Consider the following 20,304-nt stretch of genomic DNA (forward strand, 5'->3'; position numbering starts at 1 on the left):
GAACTGAGTAAGCCCGGAGTAAAGACCCCGCCCTGACCGTGAGTAAGTCTGGAGTAAAATCTGTGTAGGAACCGAGTCCTGAGCAACCTCGACGTAAGCGCTGAGAAAGCTCGGAGTAAGACCCTCCCCGGGTGGGGGGGGAGGGAGGGCTGAGTAACTCAGGAGTAATCAAGAGTAGAAGCAGAGTAACTACAGCAGCGAGCGGGAAGAGGCTGAGTAGTCGTGGAGTAAGGCTGGAGTAGGGCAGATATGGCCGCAGAGCTGGGCCTGAGCTGCCTTGGAGTAAAGTCTGAGTAACCCTGGAGTAACCCTGGAGTAACCCTGGAGTAAAGGGGGGACCAACGCTTGCAGGGGAACCTCCCGGGAGACGCCGCAGCCCCGAGTAACCCCGGGGGAACCCCGGAGTAGAGCGTGAGTAACCTCCGAGTAAGCTCAAAAGGCCGCGCTGCCTGCCCTCCCCCACCCCCAAAACTGCTCCGGGGGGGGGGGAGGGGTGTGGGGGGTGGCCCCGCCCCTCCCAGGCCCCGCCCCCCGCTGAGCCCCGCCCCGCCCCGGGGGGAGGGGCCCGTATAGACTCTGATTTATAATATTGCCTTGAAAAAATAAAACTCGACGTAAATTGGGGGGAGGGTGGGGGGGGAGGGGAGGGAGAAGAACCCCCAGACTCGAGGGGAACTCCCCCAAAAAAACGGGGGCACCCCAGATTTCCCCCACCCCCTCCAGACCCATCCCCCACCACCCCCCCCCCCCCCCCAAAAATCCAGCAGCAGTTCCTCGGGGGGGGGCGGGGAATTTGGGGGGGGGAGGGGAACCGTGGTTACCCCAACCTCCCCTCCCCCCCCTACGTAGTTTTGGGGTGCCCCCTCCCCTGTTTTGGAGGCCAATCCTGTTTTGGGGTGACCCCACCCCCAATTCCGGGGGGTCCCGGGGGGTGCAGCAGCATCCGAGGGCTGTGGGGAGAGGAAAGGGTTAAGAGGGGACCCCAAAAAGATGAACAAACCCCACCCCCCATCCCAAATTTACCCCTCCCTTTTTTGGGGGGGTTCCCCCTTCAGTCGCTTCCTTTTGGGGGTCTCTGAGTCCCACATTTAAGGGGGGGGAGGGTTCTGCCCCTTTTTTTGGGGGGATCCCCATCTTTAAGAGTCTTCACTTGGGGGGTGCCCCATTTTTGGGGTGACCCCCCCCAATTTCAGAGAAACCTCAATTTCAGCAATTTTTCCTGAATTTTATCAGGTTTGGGTTTGGTTTTTTTTGGGGTGGGGGGTGCTCATTGTTCTCATTTTTTTGGGGTGTTTTTTCTCGTTTTTGGGGATCATTCCCCAAGGTGCCCCCCCCCAATGGGGTTCCACATTTTGGGGGGTTCATCCCCGACTTTTGGGGCCTCACCTGCTCAACATCAGAATTCAGTGTCGAGCACCTGGAAGGCGGAAGAACCTGCAGGTAAAAAAAAAAGAGCTCAGGAAATGCCCAAAAAAACCCAAAATAGCCCCAAAACCACCTTGAAAATACCCCAAAAAGGAGAAGGGATCTGCAAGAGATCCCCAGAAAGTTGGGGGTCCCGGGGGGATGCAGGGTTTGGGTTTAGGGGTTCAGGGGGTCCTGGCGGGGCAGGGTTTGGGTTCAGGGGTCCCAGGGGGTCCCAGGGGCGGCAGGGTTTGGGTTTAGGGGTTCAGGGGGCCCCAGGGGCGGCAGGGTTTGGGTTTAGGGGTTCAGGGGCTCCTGGCGGGGCAGGGTTTGGGTTTAGGGGGTCCTGGGGGGGCAGGGTTTGGGTTTAGGGGTTCAGGGTTTGGGTTTAGGGGGTTCAGGGGGTCCTGGCGGGGCAGGGTTTGGGTTTAGGGGATTCAGGGGGTCCCAGGGGGGCAGGGTTTGGGTTTAGGGGGTTCAGGGGGTCCCAGGGGGGGCAAGATTTGGATTTTGGGGTTCAGGGGGTCCCGGGGGTCCCGTTTTGGGGCGCTGACCTGTGGGGGGCAGGGGGGGCGTGCGCAGCCCCGGCTCCTTCTGGAGCTGGATCTCCTTCAGGGCGAAGATGGAGGTTGCTGGGGGGGGGGGATGGGGGGAGTGAGGGGGGGGAACAGGACCCCAAATCAAGGGGGGTTCCCACGATAAGAAGAATGGGGTCACCCCCCAAGCCACACCCACTAGAAAGCCACGCCCCCTTAATTTGAATAGCACCACCCAACTAGGACAGAGGCCCCACCCATCCTCTGTTAAGCCCCGCCCCTTCAGCCCCACCCAAAGCAAAGCCCCACCCCCAACGACCACACCCACAAGGCCACACCCCCTCCAGCCCCACCCTCCTGAAGCCCCGCCCCCCATGGTGCCCCACCCCCAAATCCCACATGGTCCCGCCCCCCAGGCCCCGCCCCCTCCCCGAGGCCCCGCCCACACAGTGCCCCACCCCCCTCCCATCCCACCCTCCTGAAGCCCCGCCCCCACGGTGCCCCACCCATGTGATGCCCCACCCCCAACCCCTCCATGGCCCCGCCCCCGAGGCCCCTTCCCCTCCCCGAGGCCCCGCCCACACAGTGCCCCACCCCGAGGCCCCACCCCCAACAACCACACCCATGAGGCCCCACCCTCCTGAGGCCCCACCCCCTGAAGCCCCACCCCCACAGTGCCCCCCATATGAAGCCCCACCCCCAACCCCCCATGGCCCCGCCCCCTCCCCGAGGCCCCGCCCCCTCACTGTCGGGCAGGGCGCTGACGCGGGGTCCCAGGCAGCCGAAGAAGGGGTGCCCCATGGCCTCCGCCGCCGGCAGCCGCCGCCGCCCCTCGAACTGCCCCGCCCACACGTCAGGACACGCCCCCAAAAGGGGGCAGGGGCACGCCCCCAAAAGGGGCAGGGACACGCCCCCAAAAGGGCGTGGCCCCACCACCTCCCCTCCCCCGCCCAGGGTAGGTGGGGGCTTGGGGGGGCCACGCCCCACGGTGGGGGAGGGACAGGGCGTGGCCGCGGGGGGGGGTGTGGGGCAGGAGGGGCGTGGCCAACAGAAGCCACGCCCACCTCACCTGCAGCAGCTGCCCCAGCAGGTCGGCACCGTCCTGGTCCAACCTGGGAGGAGGGACAAGGGGGGGGGGGGTGGGGAGGGGGTCAGGCCACCCCAAATGTGTCTGTGGGGTGGGTGCCACCCCCTGGGTGTCCCCTGGGTGTCTCTGGGTGTCCCCTGGGTGTCCCTGGGTGTCCCCTGCGTGTCCCTGGGTGTCCCCACTGTCCTTTCACCCCCTGGGTGTCCCTGGGTGTCCCCACTGTCCCTCCACCCCCTGGGTGTCCCCTGGCTGTCCCTGGGTATCCTTGGGTGTCCCCTGGGTGTCCCCTCTGTCCCTTCACCCCCTGGGTGTCCCCTGGGTGTCCCTGGGTGCCCCCCCTGTCCCTCCACCCCCTGGGTGTCCCCTGGCTGTCCCTGGGTATCCTTGGGTGTCCCCTGGGTGCCCCCCCTGTCCCTTCACCCCCTGGGTGTCCCCTGGCTGTCCCTGGGTGTCCCCACTGTCCCTTCACCCCCTGGGTGTCCCTGGGTGTCCCCCCTGTCCCTCCACCCCCTGGGTGTCCCCTGGGTGTCCCTGGGTGTCCCCACCCACCTCGGGGCGTGGTGCCGCAGCCCCTCGGGTGGGTACAGCGGGTACTTGTGTGCCCGGAACTCGGCGTTGGCCCCGATGCCCGGCCACGTCTCCTCCGTCGGGGTCCCTAAAAAAAGGAGGGGGGGGTGGGCCCCAGACCCACCTTGGAGCCCTCCCGAGAGTCCCCAAAATCCCCCAGCGCCCCCCAGTTCCAGAGATCCCTGAAATGATGCCTTTATTCCACTCAAAACCCCTTTAGTTTATCCCAAATCCCCATTTATTTCCCCAAAAACCCCTTTAGTTTACACCTAAAATCCCTTTTATTTCCCTAAATCTCTTTAAATTCCCCCAAAACCCCTTTAATACACCCCAAAACGCCTTTAATTCCCCCAAAGCCTTTTTAATTCACCCCAAAACTTCTTTAATTCACCCCAAAAGCCCTTTAATTCCCTCAAAATCCCTTTAAATTCCCTCAAAGCCCCTTTAAATTCCCCCAGAACCCCTTTAATTCCCCCAAAACTTCTTTAATTCACCCCAAAACCCAGTTAATCCTCTCAAAATCCCTTTAATTCACCCCAGAACCCCTTTAAATTCCCCCAAAACCCCTTCAAATCCCCCAAAACCCCTTGAATTCACCCCAAACCCCCTTTAAATCCCCCCGAACGCCCCCCAAATTGCCCCCACCTTCCCTCAGCTCCTCCTCAATTCTCCCAAAACCCCTTAAAAAAAAAACCCCCCAACCCAACCCCACCCCATTTATCCGCCCCAAAACCCCTTCACGCCCCTCTGCCTTTACCCGAAAGCCCGAGATTTCACCCAAAACTCCTCCGATTCACCCCAAAACCCCAGATTTTCCCCCAAATTTGTCCGAACCCCGCCGGCTTCGCCCCGAAGCCGCACCCAGGAGGCGGAAGATGAAATGGAGCTGCTCCTCCACGGTGGCCCCGGGGAACAGCGGCCGCCCCGTCACCATCTCCGAGAAGATGCAGCCGACGCCCCTGGGGGGGGAGAGACCCCCGTGGGACCCCCAAAACCACCCCAAAAACAGCCCCGAGGGGAGAGAGCCCTGTGGGAACCCCCAAAACCACCCCAAAACCAGCCAAAAACAGCCCCGGGGAGGGAGAGACGCCAAAAACCACCCCAGAACAGCCCCAGGGAGAGAGCTCTGTGGGAACCCCAAAAACCACCCCAAAAACAGCCCTGGGGGGAGAGAGCCCTGTGGGACCCCCAAAAACCACCCCAGAACAGCCCCAGGGAGAGAGCTCTGTGGGACCCCAAAAACCACCCCAAAAACAGCCCCGAGGGGAGAGAGCCCTGTGGGACCCCCAAAAACCACCCCAGAACAGCCCCACGGGGGAAGAGACCCCCCAAAACCACCCCAAAACAGCCCCAGGGAGAGAGCTCTGTGGGACCCCAAAAACCACCCCAGAACAGCCCCAGGGGGGAGAGACCCCCGTGGGACCCCAAAAACAGCCAAAACCACCCCAAAACAGCCCCGGGGGGAGAGAGCTCTGTGGGACCCCAAAAACCACCCCAAAACAGCCCCGGGGGGAGAGACCCCCGTGGGACCCCCCAAAACCCCAAACCCCATTTCCCCCTTGTCCAAGACCCCCCCAATTTCATGCGGGACCCCCACGAGTGAGGCCCCTCCCAAAACCTCCTGGACCCATTTAAGAACCCCCCAAAGCCCCCCAGCGCCCCCCAAAACCTCCCCAGTGCCCTCCAGTGCCCTGTCAGTTCCTCCCAGTCCCTCCCAGTGTCCCCCAGTCCGTCCCAGTGTCCCCCACTCCCTCCCAGTGCCCTCCCAGTGCCCTCTCAGACCTTCCCAGTCCCTCCCAATGCTCTCCCAGTGCCTCCCAGTCCCTCCCAATGCTCTCCCAGTGCCTCCCAGTCCCTCCCAATGTTCTCCCAGTTCCTCCCAGTCCCTCCCAGTGCTCTCCCAGTGCTCTCCCAGTGCCTCCCAGTGCCCTCTCAGACCTTCCCAGTCCCTCCCAGTCTCTCCCAGTGCCTCCCAGTCCCTCCCAGTGCCCTCTCAGACCTTCCCAGTCCCTCCCAGTCTCTCCCAGTGCCTCCCAGTCCCTCCCAGTGCCCTCTCAGACCTTCCCAGTCCCTCCCAGTCTCTCCCAGTCCCTCCCAGTGCCCTCTCAGACCTTCCCAGTCCCTCCCAATGCTCTCCCAGTTCCTCCCAGTCCCTCCCAGTGCTCTCCCAGTGCCTCCCAGTGCCCTCTCAGACCTCCCCAGTCCTTCCCAGTCCTTCCCAGTGCTCTCCCAGTGCTCTCCCAGTGCCTCCCAGTGCCCTCTCAGACCTTCCCAGTCCCTCCCAGTCTCTCCCAGTGCCTCCCAGTCCCTCCCAGTACCCTCTCAGACCTTCCCAGTCCCTCCCAATGCTCTCCCAGTGCCTCCCAGTCCCTCCCAATGTTCTCCCAGTTCCTCCCAGTCCCTCCCAATGTTCTCCCAGTTCCTCCCAGTCCCTCCCAGTGCTCTCCCAGTGCCTCCCAGTGCCCTCTCAGACCTCCCCAGTCCTTCCCAGTCCTTCCCAGTGCTCTCCCAGTGCCTCCCAGTGCCCTCTCAGACCTCCCCAGTCCTTCCCAGTCCTTCCCAGTGCTCTCCCAGTGCCTCCCAGTGCCCTCTCAGACCTTCCCAGTCCTTCCCAGTGCTCTCCCAGTGCCTCCCAGTGCCCTCTCAGACCTTCCCAGTCCCTCCCAGTCTCTCCCAGTGCCTCCCAGTCCCTCCCAGTGCCCTCTCAGACCTTCCCAGTCCCTCCCAGTCTCTCCCAGTCCCTCCCAGTGCCCTCTCAGACCTTCCCAGTCCCTCCCAATGCTCTCCCAGTTCCTCCCAGTCCCTCCCAGTGCTCTCCCAGTGCCTCCCAGTGCCCTCTCAGACCTTCCCAGTCCTTCCCAGTCCTTCCCAGTGCTCTCCCAGTGCTCTCCCAGTGCCTCCCAGTGCCCTCTCAGACCTTCCCAGTCCCTCCCAGTCTCTCCCAGTGCCTCCCAGTCCCTCCCAGTGCCCTCTCAGACCTTCCCAGTCCCTCCCAATGCTCTCCCAGTGCCTCCCAGTCCCTCCCAATGTTCTCCCAGTTCCTCCCAGTCCCTCCCAATGTTCTCCCAGTTCCTCCCAGTCCCTCCCAGTGCTCTCCCAGTGCCTCCCAGTGCCCTCTCAGACCTCCCCAGTCCTTCCCAGTCCTTCCCAGTGCTCTCCCAGTGCCTCCCAGTGCCCTCTCAGACCTTCCCAGTCCTTCCCAGTGCTCTCCCAGTGCTCTCCCAGTGCCTCCCAGTGCCCTCTCAGACCTTCCCAGTCCCTCCCAGTCTCTCCCAGTGCCTCCCAGTCCCTCCCAGTGCCCTCTCAGACCTCCCCAGTCCCTCCCAGTGCCTCCCAGTCCCTCCCAGTACCCTCTCAGACCTTCCCAGTCCCTCCCAGTCTCTCCCAGTGCCTCCCAGTGCCCACCACATGTCGATCTGGGTGGAGTACTCGGTGGAGCCCAGCAGGATGTCGGGGGGGCGGTACCAGAGCGTCACCACCTCGCTCGAGTACGTCTTGGTGGGGATGGACTTGGCCCTGGCCAGGCCTGGGGGGCACAAAAAGGGTCAGGAGGGGGGGGCGGGGCACAGCGGGGCCAGTTTGGGGTCCCGGGGGATTTTTGAGGGTCCCTAAGGGAAGGAATTGGGGTTCTGGGGGCTCTTTGGGGATCCCTAAGGGAAGGAATTGGGGTCCTGGGGGATTTTTGGGGGTCCCTGAGGGAGGGAATTGGGGTCCTGGAGGATTTTTGGGGGTCCCTAAGGGAAGGAATTGGGGTCCTGGGGACTTTTTGGGGTGCTGGAAGGTGGACGAGAAGTCACCCCAGGGGGGAATTGGGTTTTGTGGGAGGAATTTTGGGGGTCCCAGGAGGATTTTTGGGGTGCCCTGACCGAAATCTGTGAGTTTGAGGTTCCAGGGGTGACTGAGCAGGTTCTGGTGGGAATTCTGGGGGTTCTAGATGGGGCTTTTTGGGGTTCTGAGGGGTTTTAGGGGCTCTGGAAGGAGTTTTGGAGGTCCCAGGGGGTTTTTTTGGGGTGGCCCTGACCGAAATCTGCCAGTTTGAGGTCCCCACGGCGGCTGAGCAGGAGGTTCTGGGGTTTGAGGTCGCGGTGCAGGACCTTGTGGCGGTGGCAGAAGGCGAGACCCCGCAGGAGCTGGAACAGGAACAGCTGCCCCCACCCCAAAAACGGGATCGGGAACCCTCAGGGAACACCCGAGGCCACGAGGGAACGAAGTGACACCATCGAGTCCTAAACCCCAACTCCCCTCTCCTCCCAAAACCTCTCTGCGGGAACCTGGACTCCCCTAAATCCCCCTCAAAACCCCCCTAAATTCCGCTCAAAACCCCGCTAAATTCCCCCTCAAATCCCCCCAAATTCCCCCTCAAAACCCCCCTAAATTCCCCCTCAAATCCCTCCCCAAACCCCCCTAAATCCCCCTCAAAACCCCCCCCAAATCCCCCTCAAAACCCCCCTAAATTCCCCCTCAAATCCCCCCAAATCCCACAGCCCCCCTAACCCTGACACCAAATTCTGATGACCCCCAAATCCCCCTGAAATGCCCCCAAATTCCTCCCAAATCCCCCTTACCCCAACATTGTACATTTTTAACACTCCTCAAATCCCCCCAAATTGCCCCAAAATCCCCCCAAATTCCCTCTCAAAACCCCTCTGACCCCACAGTCTCCCTAACCCTGACACTATGAATTCCAGTGACCCCCAAATCACCCCTAAACCCCCCCTAAATTTCTCCTAAATTCCCCAAATCCCCTTTACCCCAATATTGAACATTTTTAAGACCCCCCAAATCCCCCAAAATCCCCCAAAATCCCCCCAAACCCCCTGCCCCTCACCCTGACGTTGTGCATGCTGATGACGTTCCCACAATCATCCAGGTACTGCTTGAGATCCCGATCCTGGAATTGGGAAAACCCCAAATTGGGGCAGTTTAGGGGGGTCCCAGGGGGAGTTCAGGGAGTTTTGGGGGTCTTGAGGGGGGAGTTTTGGGGATCCCAGGGGGGAATTTGGGGGCCTGGGGGGGTTTGAGAGTCCAAGGAAGGAGTTTTGGGGGTCCCAAGGGAGCTTTGGGGATCCTGGGGCGAAATTTTGGGGTCCTGGGGGGAATTTTGGTGTCCTGGATGGGACTTTCGGGGGTCCTGGGTGGAAATTTAGGGTCCTGGGGGATTTGGGGGTCCTGGGGGGGAATTTTGGGGGTCCTGGGGAAGAACTTTGGGGTCCTGAATGGAACTTTTGGGGGTCCCGGGTGGGAATTTTGGGGTCTGAGGGGGTTTTTGGGGGTCCCAGGTAGGAATTTGGGGTCTGAGGGGGTTTTTGGGGTTCCGGGTGGGGAATTTTGGGGGTCCCGGGTGGGAATTTTGGGGCTCCCGGGTGGGAATTTCGGGGTCCGAGGGAGTTTTTGCAGTCCCAGGTGGGGTTTTTGGGGTCTGAGGGGGTTTTTGGGGGTGCTGGGTGGGAATTTTGGCGTCTGAGGGGGTTTCTGGGGGTCCCGGGTGGGAATTTTTGGGTCCCGGGTGGGGTTTTTGGGGTCCGAGGGGGTTTTTGCAGTCCTGGGGGGTTTTTGGGGTCTGAGGAGTTTTTTGGGGGTGCCAGGTGGGAATTTTGGGGTCTGAGGGGGTTTTTGGGGTCCCAGGTGGGATTTTTGGGGTCCCAGGTCGGGGTTTTTGGGGTCTGAGGGGGTTTTTGGGGTCCCAGGTGGGGGTTTTTGGGGTCCCAGGTGGGGTTTTTGGGGTCTGAGAGGGTTTCTGGGATCCCAGGTGGGGGTTTTTGGGGGTCCTGGGTGGGGGTTTTTGGGGGTGCTCACCAGGTACTCGAAGACGAGGGTGAGGCACTGGGGGGTGTGGACGATGTCGTGCAGCGTCACCACGTTGGCGTGTTTGAGGTCCCTCAGCAGTGACACTGCGGGGTGGCACCGGGAGGGGACACGGCGAGGGGACAAGTGACCTCCAGACCTCCCTAAGCCCCCTCCCCACCACAGCGTCCCCCAGAGTCCCCTCTGTGGTGTCCCACAGCCCCCACCCCTCCCCTGTGTCCCCCCTGGTGTCCCCAATGTCCCCATCCTCGGGGATGGCTGTGCAGGGTGCCCCCAGTCCCCACAGTGTCCCCAGTGTCCCCACAGTGTCCCCAATGTCCCCATGGTGTCCCCACCCTTGGGGATGGCTGTGCAGGGCACCCCCAGCCCCCCTGGTGTCCCCCCAGCCCCCACAGTGTCCCCAGTGTCCCCACAGTGTCCCCACGGTGTCCCCAGTGTTCTCCTGGTGTCCCCAATGTCCCCATGGTGTCCCCCGTGTCCCCCTGGTGTCCCCACCTTTGGGGATGGCTGTGCAGGGTGCCCCCAGCCCCCCTGGGGTCCCCCCAGCCCCCACAGTGTCCCCAGTGTCCCCACAGTGTCCCCACGGTGTCCCCAGTGTTCTCCTGGTGTCCCCAATGTCCCCATGGTGTCCCCCGTGTCCCCCTGGTGTCCCCACCTTTGGGGATGGCTGTGCAGGGTGCCCCCAGCCCCCCTGGGGTCCCCCCAGCCCCCACAGTGTCCCCAGTGTCCCCACAGTGTCCCCACAGTGTCCCCAGTGTTCTCCTGGTGTCCCCAATGTCCCCATGGTGTCCCCCGTGTCCCCCTGGTGTCCCCACCTTTGGGGATGGCTGTGCAGGGCACCCCCAGCCCCCCTGGTGTCCCCCCAGCCCCCACAGTGTCCCCAGTGTCCCCACAGTGTCCCCACGGTGTCCCCAGTGTTCTCCTGGTGTCCCCAATGTCCCCATGGTGTCCCCCGTGTCCCCCTGGTGTCCCCACCTTTGGGGATGGCTGTGCAGGGTGCCCCCAGGCCCCCTGGTGTCCCCCCCAGCCCCCACAGTGTCCCCAGTGTCCCCCTGGTGTCCCCAATGTCCCCACGGTGTCCCCAGTGTCCCTCTGGTGTCCCCCCAGTGTCCCCACCCTCGCGGATGCCCATGCAGGGCACCCCCAGCCCCCTTGGTGTCCCCAATGTCCCTCCAATGTCCCCCTGGTGTCCCCACCCTCACGGATGACCATGCAGGGCACCCCCAGCCCCCTCGGTGTCCCCAGTGTCCCCACAATGTCCCCAGTGTCCCCACCCTCGCGGATGGCCGTGCACGGTGCCCCCTCCTCGTGCTCCAGCCGGATCTCCTTCAGCGCCACCAGGTTCTCGGTCAGTTTGCTGCGGCCCTTGTACACCGTGGCGTAGGTGCCCTGGGGATGGGGGACAGCAGGGGACATTGGGGGGATGGACAGGGGACACTGGGGACACTGGGACATCAGGGGACAGCGGGGACAGCAAGGACACATGGGGACACGGGGACATCAGGGGACACGGGGATAGCACGGGACAGCAGAGGACATTGGGGGGATGGACAGGGGACACTGGGGACACTGGGACAGAGGAACAGCAAGGACACATGGGGACATAGGGACATTGGGGACACTGGGACAGCGGGGACAGCGGGGGCAGCAGGGAGAGAAAGGACACACGGGGACATGGGGACATTGGGGACACAGGGACAGCAGGGACAGAAAGGACACACAGGGACATGGGGACATCAGGGGACACTGGGGACAGTGGGGGACAGCAGGGACACTGGGACATCAGGGGACACTGGGGACAGCAGGGACACTGGGGACAGCGGGGGCAGCAGGGATAAAGCAACAGCAAGGCCACACGGGGACATGGGGACATCAGGGGACACAGGGACAGCAGGGACAAAGAGACATCGGGGACATCGGGGGCAGTGGGGACAGTGGGGACATGGGGACAGCAAGGACACAGGGACAGTGGGGACAGAGGGGACAGCGGAGACAGTGAGAACATGGGGACAGAGGGGACATGGGGACAGAGGGGACAGAGGGGGGACAGCAGGGACGCAGTGGAGACGTGAAGGACGTGAAGACCACAGGGCATGGGGCACACAGGGACACTGAGGGACACCAGGGACATCGGGGACTCGGGGACACAGGGACATCGGGGGGTGTCAGGGACATCAGGGGGTGTTGGGGACATTGGGGGGTGTCAGGGACATCGGGGACTCGGGGACACAGGGACATCGGGGGGTGTTGGGGACATCAGGGGGTGCTGGGGACATTGGGGGGTGTCAGGGACATCGGGGACTCGGGGACACAGGGACATCGGGGGGTGTCAGGGACATCGGGAACATTGGGGACACAGGGACACACACAGGGACATTGAGAGGTGTCGGGGACATCGGGGACACCCCCTCACCTCTCCCAGTTTGTCCAGTTTGACGTAGGTCTCCAACTTCCCGAAGCCGATTTCCGACTGGCCGGAGAGAGAGGACGCGGTTACTGGGAGAACTGGGAGGCACTGGAGGGGGTGATCCCGGTCCCTCCCGCTCTGTACTGGTCCATACTGGGCTATACTGGTGCAAACTGGTTTACACCAGTTCATGCTAGGATACGCTGAGCGTGAACCAATGCTGCTATAGCCGGCTGGGAACAACTGGGAAGCACTGGGGAAGCGCCAGGATAGGGCACTGGGCCCAACTGGTCTATACTGGTTCATACTGGACCGTACTGGTGCACACTGGGAAGCAGCAGGGGATGCCAGCGCAGGTGGGGACTCAGCAGCTGCCCCCCCACCCCCGAGAACGCTGAGGGGCGTCGCTGGCGGTTCTTACTCCTCCGTACTGGTTTATACTGGTCTATACTGGTCCGTACTGGTCTGTACTGGGACGCACCAAGGAGACGCGGCGCAGGCGGCGGCTCAGGGGCCCGGGCAGCCCCAGCCCCCCCTCGGGCAGGCGGGTGTCGGCCGGCAGGGACAGGCGCTTGGTGACGTCCTGGGGGACAGCGGTGACAGCGCGACCCCGGAAGGGCCCCGAAGCACCCCCAGTGACCCCCAGTGCCCCCCAGTGCCCTCCAGTACCTCCCAGTGCCCCCCAATGCCCCCCAGTGCCCCCCAGTGCTCCCCAGTGCCCCCCAGTGCTCCCCAATGCCCCCAGTGCTTCCCAGTGCCCCCCAGTGCTTCCCAGTGACCCCCAGTGCTCCCCAATGCCCCCCAGTACCCCCTAGCGCCTCCCAGTGCTCTCACAGTCTCCCCAGTGCTCCCCAGTGCCTCCCAATGCCCCCCAGTGCCTCCCAGTGCTCCCCAGTGCTCCCAGTCACTCCAGTGCCCCCCAGTGCCTCCCAGTATCCCCCAGTGCCCCTCAGTGCTCTCCCAGTGCTCCCCAGTACCCCCCCGTCTCCCCAGTGCCCCTCAGTGCTCTCCCAGTGCTCCCCAGTACCCCCCAGTCTCCCCAATGCCTCCCAGTGCCCCCCAGTGCTCCACAGTCTCCCCAGTGCTCTCCCAGTGCCCCCCAGTGCCCCCAGTCCCACCTCGCAGGCGCTGGGCCGCGGGTGCTGCCGCAGGCGCACGGGTGACGCCACCTCCTCCGAGGACGTCCCCGAGGGGGGGTCACTCTCCCCGTCCGAGCCCATCCGCCCCTCGTCCCCCCCCGCCTCTGGGGAGCACAGGGGGCGTCAGGGACCCCCAAAACCCCCCACAACCACCAGAACCCCCCCTGAGGTCCCCCAAAACCCCCCCTCAAACTCAAGGGACCCCCCCGAATCCGCCCGTGTCCCCAAGCAGTCCCAAAAGCCCCCCCCCCTTCCCGCAGGGACCCTCCCATGTCCCCGAGCTCCCCAAAGGACACCCCCAAACCCCCCAGGGACCCCCCAAAGTGCCCCCCAGGGATGGGGAATTCTGTCCCCCTCCCTGTGGGGACAGAGAGGTGACACGGGGACACCGGGGACAGGTGGTGGCACCAAGGGGGGGGCGGACACGGGGACAGGGGGACAGGATATGGGGACAGATGGACGGAAACGGGGGGGGGCTGGGGACAGATGGGGACAGGATGGGAGGGGGGGGGCAAGGGGGGTGACAGGGAGGGGACAGCACAGAGACCCCAGGGCTCTTAAAGGGACCGTGCCCCAGCGGGGGTGGGGTCTTAAAGGGCCAAGCACCCCAAAACAGTGCCCGCGCCTTCTTAAAGGACCAGGCAGCTTCTTAAAGGGCCAGGCAGCCCCTTAAAGGGCCAGGCAGCCCCTCAATGTCCCTTCTACACCCCACCCCGTAGGTTCTTAAAGGGCCAGCTCCCCACTTTATGGGGGCGGGGCTCCCTCCGAGGGGGCGGGGCCTCTGTTAAAGGGCCAGCGCTCACCGCTGTCGCTGCCGGGGCCATCGCGGGGGTCCCCCAGGCCCTTGTCGGGGGCGCGGCCCCCCCGCAGCGTCATCGACAGCTGCCGCTTGATCTTCTTCATCCGGTCCATGGCCGAGCCCTGGGGGGGGCACACCTGAGCGTCCCCTGTGCACCTGGGCACAGCTGGGCACAGCTGGGCATAGCTGGGCACCACCCTGCACAGCTGGGCACACCTGGGCACCACTCTGCGCACCTGAGCACCATCCTGCACACCCGGGCACAGCTGGGCACCACCCTGCACACCTGGGAACCACTCTGCACACCTGGGCACACCTGGGCACCAGCCTGCGCACCTGGGCACAGCTGGGCACCACCCTGCACATCTGGGAATCACCCCGCACACCTGGGCACAGCTGGGAACCACCCTGCACACCTGAGCACCCCCTGTGTACCTGGGCACAGCTGGGCACAGCTGGGCACCACCCTGCACACCTGGGCACAGCTCGGCACCCCTCTGCACACCTGGGCACACCTGAGAACCACCTTGCACACCTGAGCACCCCCTGTGTACCTGGGCACAGCTGGACACACCTGGGCACCACCCTGCACACCTGGGAACCACCCTGCACACCTGAGCGTCCCCTGCGCACCTGGGCACAGCTGGGCACCTGGGAACCACCCTGCACACCTGGGAACCACCCTGCACACCTGGGCGCCCCCTGCACACCTGGGAACATGTGGCACCCACTCCGCACCCCTGGACTCTCCCGAGCCCGGGTCCCCCCCAAATTCCAGGCTTCCCTCAGGACACCTGAGCCCCTCCTGCACACCTGGGGCCCTCCTGCACACCTGAGCACCCCCTGCATACCTGGGAACCACCCTGCACACCTGAGCACCCCCTGCACACCTGAGCCCCCTCCTGCACACCTGAGCCCCCCCTGCACACCTGGGAACCACCCTGCACACCTGAGCCCCCCCTGCACACCTGAGCCCCCTCAACCCTTGAGCCCCCCCCCCGGTGATGCCGCGCGTACCCAAAGGGGGCGTGGCCTCCCCCCCACCCCCCCCGCTGCCCTCACAGAGGCGGGGCCGGGCCGCGGGGTCCCGGGGGCTTCCCGGGGGGATTCCCGGCGGGGTTCCCCCGTTACCGGCTCAGCGGCGCGGGGCCTCCCAGAAATCCTCGGCCATGGCGGGGCCGGGCCCGACCCCGCGGGCGGCTCCGGGGGGGGCCGGGCCGGGCCGGGCCGGGCGAGAGCGGCGGGAGCGGCGGCGGCGGCGGCGGCGGCGCAAGATGGCGGTGGGGGCGGAGCGTGGTGACGTCAGCGCGAGGGGCGGGAGCAACGCCCTGGAAGGGGCGGGGCCAAGCGCCGGGTGACGTCAGCGCCAAGGGCGGGAAAGGGGAGGCGGTGGGGAGGGGGCGCGGCGGGGGCGGGGCCAGATGAGGACACGCCCCTTCCCGGGGTGGGGAGGGGGCTGAGTGGGGTGGGGGCTGTTTGGAACCCCCCTCTTAGGGACTCCCCCGGATCCGGGACCCCCCGGAACTCCCCAGGGTTGGGGGGGGGGGGGGGATTCCCTTCCAGAGCAGCCTCTGGACCCCCAGTCCCAATGACGTCACACCCGGCCTGGGATCCCCCCCAACTCCATCTGTCCCACCCCTCCCCCCCCCCCCGCCGCGTTTAAGCCCCTCCCCCAAACCCAAAAACCCACGGGGACCCCCACCCCCTGCCCCCCTCAGCTGGAGGGGGTGGGAACACCCCAAAAGAGGCTCCACCCCTTTTTTTTGGGGCGGCGAGATCGGACTCCAAGGTTACTCCTTGGTTACTCCGCGCTCCGCCATGGGCCGGGGCTGCTCCGAGGTCACTCCGGTGTCAGGAACGGGGTGTCCCAGCGGTCCCTCGAGGCTACTCGGGGCTTACACCGAGGCTGCTCTGAGTTTACCCACAGGTTACTCCGCGACTGCCCCGCAGCTCCTCCGTGCTTACTCCGAGCTTGCTCCGGGCTTACTCCGAGGTTCCCCAGGGTTACTCCGGCTACTCCAGGCTCACTCCCAGCACCCTCCCCACTGCTCACAGTTTACTCATGGACTCCTCCAGGCTTACTCCGAGCTCCCCCCCCCCCGGCTGCCATGCCACGCCCCTCGCTCCAGGTTCGCACACACAGCACGCCCAGGTTAAAAAATTCCGCTTTACTCCGACTTTACACACAGGTGAGGAGAGCAGGGCCAGCCCAGGCGTCCGAGGCCTTCAGGGGTCGGAGTTCGAGGGGGGGTCCTGCAGCCCCTGGAGCTCCCGCAGGCCCTGGGGGAGGGGCAGAGCGTTGGGGGCGGGGTTGAGGGAGGGGGTGGAGCCCGCAGGTGAAAGGGGCGTGGCCAGGGAAGGGGGCGGGGTTACCTCCAGCACCAGGCGGATGTGAGCGCGGATCTTGGCCCCGTCCCGCGTCAGGGAATCGCTGAGCCTGCGGGAGGGGCGGGGCTTCAGGAGGGGGCGGGGGCTCTGCTGTGGGCGTGGCCACACCTTTTTTGGTCATAGGGCGTGGGGGACGTGGCTTCCTTTTATGGTCGGGGCGTGGCACGAAGGGGGCGTGGTTTGCCCACCTGGATCCTCCTGTGGCCACAGGTGAGGGCAAAAGGGGTGTGGCCTAAGTGGGTGTGGCTAGAAAGGGGCGGGGTTAGGGGCTCGGCACCGCCCTCAAACCAGCTGGGGCAGGGGCGTGGCATGGGGGGCGTGGCATGGGGGGCGTGGCATGGAGGGCGTGGCACGGGGGTGGCATGGGGGGTGGCATGGGGGGCGTGGCATGGGGGCGTGGCATGGAGGGTGTGGCACGGGGGTGGCATGGGGGGGTGGCATGGGGGGTGGCATGGGGGCGTGGCATGGAGGGTGTGGCATGGAGGGCGTGGCACGGGGGTGGCATGGGGGGTGGCATGGGGGGCATGGCATGGAGGGCATGGCACGGAGGGCGTGGCACAGAGGGCGTGGCTCCTCAAAGCAATGTGGCCTTGATGGGCGTGGTCTTGCTAAATGGGCGTGGGCTGTGCGTGTGGGGGCGTGGCCAAGGGGGAATGACCGAGGGTGAGGGTGGGGTCAATGTCCAGGGTGTGGCCAGGGGCGTGTGGGTGTGGCCGAGGGTGTGGCCGGGGCGTGGCCGGGGCGTGGCCGGGGGCTCTCACCGCTGCAGGAGGGAGCTGCGGCGCTCCAGGTGCCGAAGGGCCTCGGGCAGCGTCAGCTCCGCGAAGAACCCGAAGCCCAGAGCCACGAACACGCGCCGGGGATCCGGGCTGGGGGGCACGGGGGGGACGAGAAAAGGGGGTTAGGGGGCGTCCCTGGGGGATTGATGGGGTGTCCTGGGGGTTGTGGAAGCTCAGGGGTATCGAATCTCAGGGATTTATGGGGTCTGGGGGGGTTATGGGATCTCAAAGGGAATATTGGGGGGGAGTTCTGAGTTATTTTGGAGAGTCTTAAGTGAGGTTTGGGGTCCCAAAGCATCCCAGACTGGTCCTGGGGGGTCTTGGGGTCACTCAGGTGGGGTTATGGGGTCCCTGTGGTGGTCAAGGGGTGGCTTTGGGGGGGTTGTCAGGAGGTTTTTGGGGTCCCAGCCCAACTCACACTTCGGCGCTGACGAAGAAGTTGCAGCCGAGATCCACCTGGGTGCGCAGGGGGGCGGCGGCGTCCTGGGGACCCCGAAACCCCCGATGTAACACAGAGACCCCCAAACACCCCCGGGGACCCCCAACCTCTGCCCCCACAGGGACCTCAAACACCCCTGGCACTCCCAAATCCCCCAGTGTAACACAGAGACCCCCAAACACCCCCGGGGACCCCCAACCTCTGCTCCCACAGGGACCTGGCACCCCCAAATCCCCCGATGTAACACAGAGACCCCCAAACACCCCCAGGGACCCCCAACCTCTGCCCCTACAGAGACCTCAAACACCCCTGGCACCCCGAAACCCCCCAGATCCCCCAGAGCCAACGCAAGGACCATCAAATAACCCCCCAAGCTCCCCAGAGACCCCCCCAACGAGCCCCCCAGTGCCTCCCCACACCCCCCAATTCCCTTCCAGGCCCCTCCCTGGCCACACCCCGGCCACGCCCCGGCGGCCACGCCCCAACCCGCACACCTGGAGGCGGGAGAGGGCGGAGCGGAGCTGCAGCACCTGCGCCTGCTGCTCGAAGACGGCGTCGCGCTGCTCCTGCACGCGCCTGCAGGGGGCGATGGTGGGCGGGGGTCGGGCCTGGGGTCGCCGCTGGGGCGGGGCACCCGTGGGTGGGGCCCAAAGGGGCGTGGTCTGAGCTCGGGGGGCGTGGTTATAGGGCTGGGGGCGTGGCTATGGGGCTCGGGGGCGTGGTTAGAGCGCACGGGGCGGGGCTTAAATGGGCGTGGCCCGAACGTGCCCGGGCAGAGTTCGGGGGCGGGGTTCACTCGCCGGGGGGAGGGGGCGTGGCCAATGCGCGTGGGCGTGGCCAGAGCGCGGGAGTGGAGGCCTGGGCGTTGTGGGGGTGGGGTTTGAGTCGCGATATGACGTCACCCACCGCAGGTCGCGCTGCAGGACGTCGCTGACGAACGCCTCGTAGCGCTGCACCTTCTCCGCCGCCGCCGCCATGCTGCCTCTGACGTCATCGCCGCGCGGCGGGGCGCCGGGGGCGGTGCGAGGGCGCTGCGTCATCGGCGCGCGGCGCGCCGGTGCCTCGGCGTTGGGGCGCCCCCTGGCGGGCGGGAGGGCCGCGGTTCCCCCCTCCTTTCCCCCGGGGTTATCGTGGTCGCATGTCGCGACATCCCCCCCCCCTCCCCCCCCCCCGCCCGCGCTGCCGGCGCTCCCCCGCCTTGGCACGGTCCGCAGCGGCCTCGGATTCTCCAGGAGCTCAGCCCGGCCTCGAGAGGGCTCCCCTGGGTCCTTTTTGGGGGCCGTTCTCACACCTGGACCCGGTTTTTGGGGGGGATTCGTTCGTTTTTGGGTGGGATTCGCTCGTTTTTAGGTGGAACCGGTCCCTTTCTGGGGGAGGGGGTCCCAGAGTCATTTCCCAAAACCAGACCCACGGGATTCCATCCGAAACGCTGGAATTCAACCCGAACCTGGACCCAGGTGTCAGCACCCACCCCCTCCCCCCCCCCCCCCAAAAAGGGTCCCAGGAACACCCCAGAAACCCACCCAGGTGCGGACACCCCCCAAGGGCCCCGCCCCCGGCTCAGTGAGGGGGGTCCGCGCCCCCCGGCCAACCTCCCCCACAACCCTGCGAGGGACCTATAGGGTCTATAGGGGCTACAGGATCTACAGAATCCATAGGGTCTATGGGATCTGTAGGGTCTATAGAATCCATAGGGTCTATAGGATCTATAGGATCAGAAGGGTCTATAGGGTCTATAGGATCTATAAGCTATATAGGGTACATAGCGTCTATAGGGTGTATAGGATCTATAGGATCTATTAGGTCTATAGAGTCTATAGGGTCTATTCGATCTATAAGGTAGATAGCGTTTACAGCGCCTATAGGGTGTATAGGGTCTACAGTATCTATAGGGTCTATAGGGTCTATTAGATCTATAAGGTAGATACGCTTTACAGCACCTATAGGGTCTATGGGGTCTATAGTACCTATAGGACCTATAGGGTATATAGGGTCTATAGGATCTATAAGGTATATAGGGTTTATAGCATTTATACAGTCTGTAGGATCTATAGGGTCTATAGGATCGACAGGATCTATAAGGTCTATAGGATCTATAGCGTCTGTAGGGTCTATAAGATCTATAGGACCTATAGGATCGCTAGGGTCTACAGGATCTAGAGGGTGTATAGGGTCGATAGAATCTATAGGGCCTATAGGATCTATACGGTCTATAGGACCTATAGAATCTATAGGGTCGATAGTCTCTATAGGATCTATAGGGTCCGTAGGGTCTATAGTATCTATAGAATCTATAGGGTCTATACGGTCTACAGGGTCTATAGCATCTATGGGGTCTATAGGATCTATAGGGTCTAGAGTCTGCATAGTATCTATAGGGTCTATAGGATCTCTACAACACACTCGTGTGTCCCCCCACGTGTCACCGCCGGCGTGAAGTCTCCTTTTCCCCCCTCCCCCTCCCCCAAAGGGCCACCTGCCACCTCCCCCCCCAAATTTTGGGGTCCCCCCCGTTGTCCCCAGCAGTGACACAGCGGCAGCAGCTCAGGGACTTTTATTGCCCCCCCCAACAGCGGAGCGAAAGGGGCGGGGCCAAGCGGAGGGGCGGGGCCAAGGGGGGGCGGGGCTTACACTGTCACGATAGATCACGACAACCCCAGCAGTGCGGGGGGGGGAGGGGGGGACACCTGGCGAGCACAGACGGAGGGGGGGACACCGGGGGAGGGTCTTGGGTTCCTGACTTCCCATCCCCCAGCTGGGTTTGGGGGGCCCGGGTCCCCCCCCCACTGATGGATTTTGGGGGTCCTGGGCCCTCCTGGTGGAAGTTGGGGGGTCCCGGGATGGGGTTTGGGGGTCCTGGGTGCCTGAGCACCCCCCCAGGTGGAATTTGGGGGGTCGCAGGGGCCCCTTTAGGTAAATCGGGGGGTGCCGCACACCGGGGACCCCCGGGCTGG

General features: G+C 64.4%; 3 protein-coding genes across 4 annotated transcripts; 1 reads left to right on the forward strand and 2 right to left on the reverse strand.

The window, feature by feature from the left end:
* Window positions 1–833: 833 nt before the first annotated feature.
* On the reverse strand, window positions 834–14,990 carry LOC138100407 (cyclin-dependent kinase 16-like). 2 transcript variants are annotated; one of them, XM_068998243.1, is made up of 17 exons: window positions 14,876–14,990; window positions 13,749–13,866; window positions 12,925–13,049; window positions 12,288–12,389; window positions 11,813–11,869; window positions 10,674–10,788; window positions 9,391–9,485; window positions 8,423–8,485; window positions 7,616–7,739; window positions 7,000–7,120; window positions 4,456–4,553; window positions 3,577–3,682; window positions 3,010–3,052; window positions 2,687–2,777; window positions 1,959–2,036; window positions 1,387–1,434; window positions 834–950 (listed from the first exon to the last, which is right to left on the reverse strand). In XM_068998243.1, the coding sequence occupies exons 2-16, from the start codon at window positions 13,855–13,857 to the stop codon at window positions 1,397–1,399; spliced, it is 1,365 nt and encodes a 454-aa protein (XP_068854344.1). In that variant the 5' UTR covers window positions 13,858–13,866; window positions 14,876–14,990; the 3' UTR covers window positions 834–950; window positions 1,387–1,396. The 2 variants fall into 2 exon arrangements, with proteins under 2 accessions (XP_068854344.1, XP_068854345.1); XM_068998244.1 differs by lacking the exon at window positions 4,456–4,553.
* On the forward strand, window positions 5,634–6,447 carry LOC138100294 (nuclear pore complex-interacting protein family member A7-like; the record flags this gene model as incomplete). Its single annotated transcript, XM_068998106.1, is given in 3 exon segments — window positions 5,634–5,690; window positions 6,290–6,373; window positions 6,376–6,447. Coding segments are annotated over 3 exon segments (213 nt in total), but the record flags the coding sequence as incomplete, so codon positions are not given.
* A 907-nt stretch (window positions 14,991–15,897) lies between the features above and the next one.
* UXT (ubiquitously expressed prefoldin like chaperone) lies at window positions 15,898–18,390 on the reverse strand. Its single transcript, XM_068998188.1, has 6 exons — window positions 18,257–18,390; window positions 17,845–17,926; window positions 17,330–17,394; window positions 16,894–17,001; window positions 16,118–16,181; window positions 15,898–16,024 (listed from the first exon to the last, which is right to left on the reverse strand). Exons 1-6 carry the CDS (start codon window positions 18,388–18,390, stop codon window positions 15,971–15,973), a joined length of 507 nt encoding a protein of 168 aa, XP_068854289.1. The 3' UTR covers window positions 15,898–15,970.
* Window positions 18,391–20,304: the final 1,914 nt, after the last annotated feature.

Source organism: Aphelocoma coerulescens, chromosome 31 (assembly GCF_041296385.1).
Source record: "Aphelocoma coerulescens isolate FSJ_1873_10779 chromosome 31, UR_Acoe_1.0, whole genome shotgun sequence".
NCBI lineage: Eukaryota > Metazoa > Chordata > Aves > Passeriformes > Corvidae > Aphelocoma > Aphelocoma coerulescens.